The sequence below is a fragment of the Tetrahymena thermophila genome, assembly GCF_000189635.1.
Source record: "Tetrahymena thermophila SB210 genomic scaffold scf_8254436, whole genome shotgun sequence".
NCBI lineage: Eukaryota > Ciliophora > Oligohymenophorea > Hymenostomatida > Tetrahymenidae > Tetrahymena > Tetrahymena thermophila.
Window position 1 is genome coordinate 171644 of NW_002476217.1, and position 6277 is coordinate 177920.

Here is a 6277-nt window from a genome sequence, read left to right on the forward strand (position 1 = left end):
GTATTATTTTTTTATTTTTGGTGAAAACTAAATTGGTTTTTAGGTATTTAAGTAAGTGAACAATAACTTTAAAATGTAAATAATAAATAAATAATTACATTAATATTAAGTAGAAGATTAAAAGGGATTTTATTTAAGGGAATAAAATATATTATAAAAACAAATTGAGATAAATCTACAAAAGAAAAGTAAATTGATTCACTTTTCTTAATTTTAAATGCAAACATTGTTCATTCATTAATTAATCATATTAATTTTAAATTATTTAGTTTATCTAGAAAATTTTATTATTATTTTTATTTGTTGTGTTGTGTTTTGTTGCTGCATCTTTTCTTGTAAAGCATTTAGTTATCATTCATTTATCTAGTTTCAGGATAATCCTGCTTAAGATAATTTATTTATAAGACTTTATATTTTACTATCTTTTAATTTTACTAGCTAATCCATTTTTTTGATCTTTAGTTCAAGTATCTAAAAAAATAATTGTAAATTTTAAGTTGTATTTAATTTCATTAATAAAATTACTTCAATAGTTGCCCTCAACTCATTAATAGTTGTATCTCTTTAAAAGAGCATTTATGATACTTCTTTAGGGTTTAAACTAAAATATTTGTGGTAAATTATTTTTGAAGATATGGTTTTATAGAAAAAATAAAAATTACAATTCTGCGTATTAATATGGATTATTGGCATTTCCAAGCTGTAATTTATTACCATTTTACATCATTTATGCGTTTTCTATATATTATTGCTAATCTTTTTTCTTCTTTTGATCGTCAAGATACTTATCAAGTTTAATCTAACATACCTTTAAAACCCTTTCAACTGCATCAGGGACTGCGTTTATTATACAGTCTATATCATTTTTAGAAATCTAAAATCCCATTTTCTTTAAAACTCTTTCTAATCATTTGAATAAATTTAAAATTCAATTAAAGTTTCACATTTTAAAATTTAAATGCTTTTTATTATATTTTAATTAAAAATGTTACAATTTAAGGTATTCCAGTTGTAGAGCTTTTATGTAACAGAGTGTGCTTGAGAATAATTGTGAACTTCAACCAACTTGGGACAATAATGGCTTATTACTTCAGCCAACATGCACCCATCTGCGAAATCTCTAGTTATATTTTTTTTTGGACGAGAAAGAGGGATTCCGTCAATCCAATTATAAATTTAATTCAATTCCTCCTCATTTAATGGAGGGGCATCCATCTGGACAGCTTTATTAACCTATTTAGATTCGCTCAAGATCCTTAAACTTAAAAACTATAACTTGCTTTAGCTGAAATTTTAACTTTTTCTGCAATATTTCTGAGAAATTATTGTTTAAAAGTAATATGAATGAAATATTAAAATAATTACTAATTCAAAATAATAAAATCCAGCAATTTATTTATTTATTAATATCATATAAAATTAACATACAGACAGATTCTAATAATTACTTTTTTAAATTATTTAGAAAGTTATAAATTAAATATGAATTTAATTATATTAAGTAAATTTAAATATAAAATGAAATCAGCTGCTTATTAACCAAAAAATAATAGAATAAATAATAAATTAAGTTTACATAAATTTCATTTAAATCTACCTCTTTAACTTAAAAAATAAAAAATGTGCAAAAAAAAGCATAAATTAATTTTATCAAAAATTTGCTTTTAGTTTGAATAATAGACAAGTTAAGTTTTAAAAAACATAAATAAAAAATTGTAAGATATGAAATTAAACAAGGAGTTAAATTATTTATTTTAAAAAATAATTTCATGAAAAATATGGAGCTATTTTTAAACATAAATTTTTATCTTAGCTTTAATCCTTAAAAAATGAGCAATTAATTAATTTTCAATTCCAAATGTTTAAAATAAATTCTCAAAATTACCTAAAAACCAATTTTTATTCTTAATAAATAAATTTTATTTTTTGATTAGTTAATAAAAAAATATCTATACAATAATTTTATCAAATGTACAAAGATAATTTGATAATCAAAAAATTATTTTTTAAAGGTTAACTAAAAATTTTAAAATAAAGAAAACAGTAATCAACTAGCTGCTTTTTTATAAAGAATACAAACAGAAAAAGATTTATTTACTTTAAAATAAAGAAAACAGTAATCAACTAGCTGCTTTTTTATAAAGAATACAAACAGAAAAAGATTTATTTACTAACTTACTTTTTTACATACAATTTAAAAATTAGTTTTAAATTATTATCAATAATAATTATATTTTTACATTTTCTACTCTCATAAAATATAAAACAGATAATTTTCTTTTTAAGCTCATATTTTATCTTTTTCAATATAGTTTAAGAATTTTCATTGTGAAAGTTTGGCATTTTCTATATTAGAAATCGAAACCATTGATTTTCTTGTTTGTGTATAGAGCTCTTCTGTTAATGTGTAAGGACTTTTAGGTGTTAATTCTGAGAAAAACTCACCATAGCAAACTTCTCCGTCAAGACCTTTATCAAACCTACGGAAAAAGTAGTACAATTCTTTAGGAGAAAAGTGAATATCATAATCAAGGAAAAGTGTTCTTATGTCTTCTAATGTAATGAAACCATTGCTGTCTTAGTCTATAGCACAGAAAGCATCGTATGTATTAAAAAGCCTACGGCGGTTTAGATTTTAACGGATAAACTCCATTTCATATGCATTTTATAATATATATTAAAATGTTTCTTTTAGCAAGTGCTTAGTTTAGGAACTAAATCCGTTTCCAGTTGCAGCCCTGTTGTTCAGAATATTTCTATATTCTTAATCAATAGGTATAAATGTTTTAACGAATTCAGAGAATTCTAATCTGTTTGAGAAATCTAAATCATACTGCTTAAAAAACAAGTATATCTAATCTTTAGTAGGGTTTAAGCCAATTTGTTTAAGATTTACATGCAAGTCTTATTAAGTTATATAGCCTTTTCCTTATAAATCAATAAAATAAAAGGAGTCAAGCAAGTTGAAGTCCTTTTGTGTAGATAATTCTTGCTTGTATTCTTCCAATTTTATATCACTTAATACAATTTCATATAGTTTCTTTACAAAGAATTCTTCTTCATCACCTTTCATTGCTGAATTACGATATTTTCCTCTATATACTTCATCGTATTCTTCAGCATCGGCTTCAATCGTATTTATGTTCATAATAGAAGACATTCCTGGGCGAACTTAAACAGTTGACAAAAATCTTTTAGAATAAGGAGTTTTTAGGGTTCCTCTACAGAGTGGCTTCTTTATGGTAATAGAATTACTATCAGTTTAGTTTTGTTTCAAATAAACATCATTTGTTAGTTTTGTTTAAGTCATTACCATAGACTTATTTTCATTAGATTATATTCCAATCTTAGCTGTAGACTATGCACCTGTGGTATTTTTATTAGAATTAGACTAGTTTTATTCGTCTTAAGAATCAACTTTTTGTCCAAAGTTAACTTATCTTTTACTTGGATCAACTAAAGGATCAGCCTTTTGAACAATTTAGTTAATATTTTAATCCATTTTTGTTTGTTTTGCAAAGCTTGCCTTAACTGCGTTCTTCTTTAAATTAAACTCATATGATAAAACCATGTCCATAAATTAAGCTTGGTTGATAAACCCATCTGCTAAACTCCCATAAGTTCTAATTAGTACAAGCAAGTCTTTTTCTTAAATCTAATAATTATGCTTCTTAAGAAATTCTTCAATGCTACATTCATATTAAATAAGAAAAAAATTAAAGTCAGTAACAATTTATTTATTTATTAGATTTAAATTTTTATTTGCTTCATTTCAATTAAATATTTAACAAATAAAATTTCAACCATTTTACAAAAAACATATCATATTAAATGTATTAAAAATCTCAATATGTTTAATTTACCTTTCGTAGTCTAGCTTATCAATATTTGAACTATCAATTGTTTTGAATGCTACTTCTAATTAGAAATCATTACTACCATTTAAGATTTCTTTTTTAGCTTCAATGGCCTTGAAATTTTAAACTATCTAATAAAACAGCTTTGAAAGTAAATATTCAGTTTCTGGATCTACTCCTAATATATCTTATTATTTATGGAATGATTAGTTTAGCTATTAAGTTCCACTATATTGATATTTTGATTTAGCAGTTGACAAAAATGCACTTGCTCCAAGATTACTTTATTTCATTTTTTATGGAGTTGGAGTATTATCATTCATGTGAAAAAATTATTCATCAATTTGCTAAGTAGCTTGAATTTTTTCTCTTACAAGAATTTCTTTCCTTAGATTTTCATCCTACTAGGGAGCTAAAAAGTGTAAAAAGCTAATTAAGGATATTAAAATATAATTTTAATTTGCAAATAAAACAAAGATATAATTTACTTATCATAAGTAACAATTGAATCTTTATCAGTGTCAAGCTAGTCAGTTAAAAATTTAACTTCTCTGGTTGTAGCATAAATGTTATTTTTGCATAAAAAATCAAGCAATTCTTCATTCTTAAAAAATCCTTTACGCTTGACATCAATTTGCTAAAAAACTTTAAATAAATCTATATTTGGATTCTTAAAGAGACAAAGACGACAATGCTCAACTTTATTTTCGTTTTCAATAAGCTACATCAAAAGAGCTGCGAGTCTCTTTTGAGTGCGACTTCCCATCAAAATCATTTTGCAAAAAGTATGTAAACTTGCTAATGAAAAGTGTTGTTTTGAACTAAAAAAATAGTACTTGAATAACTTTTTTGAATAAATAAATAAATCTAAAAAATTGTTGTTAGTTAAAATAAATACAAAAAAGATTGTTTATAAATTAAATATTGATAGATAAATTTTATTCATTAATTCATTATTTTTATTTAATGTTAGTTTTACTTTTGAAATTATTAGATAACCAATCTATACTGTTAAATAAACTATGTTAATTTCAAATATTCATTATAAAATTTATTTTTCATTAGAGTAGTTAAAATCTATTTATAAGATACAAACATATAATTAAATATTATAAAATTTCTTTAAAAATTTGTTTGCAAGTTAATCAAATTAATAATAAATATTTCACAAAATTTATGAGAAAAATGTAAAATATCAAAACATTATCTTTGATATATTTTTATTAGTTAAGAAATTCAATAGATATACATATAAATAGTAATATATTATGATAATAACTAAGAATGATGCAAAATATCATAAAAATTATCTTAAAATTATTTTTACTTATTTATCAATTTAATACAAAATCATTCTCAATATGTCTATGGTAAACTATGGTAACAACATACATTAATCGTAATCTATTATGGTAATAACTAACAAAGGTTTAACTTATCTGAAAATTTTCTTTCTCTATAATTCATAATTTCTTTATGAGAGAATTTACAATCGGGGCTTTTTTAGATCAGTAGGCAGAAAAAACCTCTCTGCCACACTATTTTTTCGCCTTCCAAGTATTTTCCTTGGAGCTACTTTTAAACACTTTTTAAAAAACATTTTTAACAAATTTTTAAAATTTAATATAAAAAAATTTTTTTAATTATTATATATACTAGATTTTATTTTATTTGTAAGTATATAAAATTTTGACTGATAATTCTGATAGATATTGATAATGAAAATTTAATATCATCTAAAGAATAAATAAGATTTATATCAAATGCTAATTAAAACAAGCTAATTCATGATTCACTATATTTTTTTTTTAAAATTGTGAATTGTTTACATTCTCTACATTTTATTTTTCTTCTAATGATTACTTTTAAAAAAATTAGCTCCCTGAGAGCGATTTATTAAAGTTAGCCCAAAATAATAGCCTTAAACCATTCAACATACAAATGTCTATTCTCAGGTGCTAATATTTATTCAATCATCAAATATTATAAATAAATAAATTTAGTATCTTTAATTTTTTATGGGTTTTTCTTAAATATTATTAATTTCTCCAATTAAATTAAATATCAAAAAAATCAAAATGTTATTTGAACAATTACAAAAAGCGAATTACCTACACAAAAAGCTGAATAACAGTGTAGTTAATTTTGAGACAGCTCCAAAATGTTTAAATAAGAAATTTATTTTTTATTTTTTGTAACTTTTTTTTACCAACCATTTATTTAACTTACTTTTTTCCTTTTTAAAAAGTATTATTTCCATATAATTTGCTTAAAGTAAAACTTTTGCAAGGAAATCTGAATATCACCTAAACAATAAATATGATTTGGATCAAATACAAATTAAATTAAACTAATTCATGACTCACTAATTTTTGTATAAAAATTATGAATTGCTTTCATTCTCAACATTTTATTTTTCT

The 6277-nt window shown here is 22.5% G+C and overlaps 3 protein-coding genes across 3 annotated transcripts; 1 reads left to right on the top strand and 2 right to left on the bottom strand. All coding sequences in view use genetic code 6, as the record gives it.

Annotated features, from left to right (window-relative positions):
- Nucleotides 1–369: 369 nt before the first annotated feature.
- Nucleotides 370–1215, bottom strand: TTHERM_00939230 (sperm flagellar protein; the record flags this gene model as incomplete). The annotated part of the gene is made up of 4 exons (XM_001031097.3): nt 370–471; nt 526–601; nt 663–903; nt 993–1215. 4 exons carry the CDS (start codon nt 1213–1215, stop codon nt 370–372), a joined length of 642 nt encoding a protein of 213 aa, XP_001031097.2.
- A 903-nt stretch (nt 1216–2118) lies between these two features.
- Nucleotides 2119–4753, bottom strand: TTHERM_00939240 (EF hand protein). The gene is made up of 3 exons (XM_001031098.2): nt 4346–4753; nt 3864–4286; nt 2119–3689 (listed from the first exon to the last, which is right to left on the bottom strand). The coding sequence occupies exons 1-3, from the start codon at nt 4630–4632 to the stop codon at nt 2324–2326; spliced, it is 2076 nt and encodes a 691-aa protein (XP_001031098.2). The 5' UTR covers nt 4633–4753; the 3' UTR covers nt 2119–2323.
- Nucleotides 4754–4879: 126 nt separating this feature from the next.
- Nucleotides 4880–5554, top strand: TTHERM_000939240 (hypothetical protein; the record flags this gene model as incomplete). The annotated part of the gene is made up of 1 exon (XM_012799687.1): nt 4880–5554. One exon carries the CDS (start codon nt 4880–4882, stop codon nt 5552–5554), a length of 675 nt encoding a protein of 224 aa, XP_012655141.1.
- Between the last annotated feature and the right edge of the window lie 723 nt (nt 5555–6277).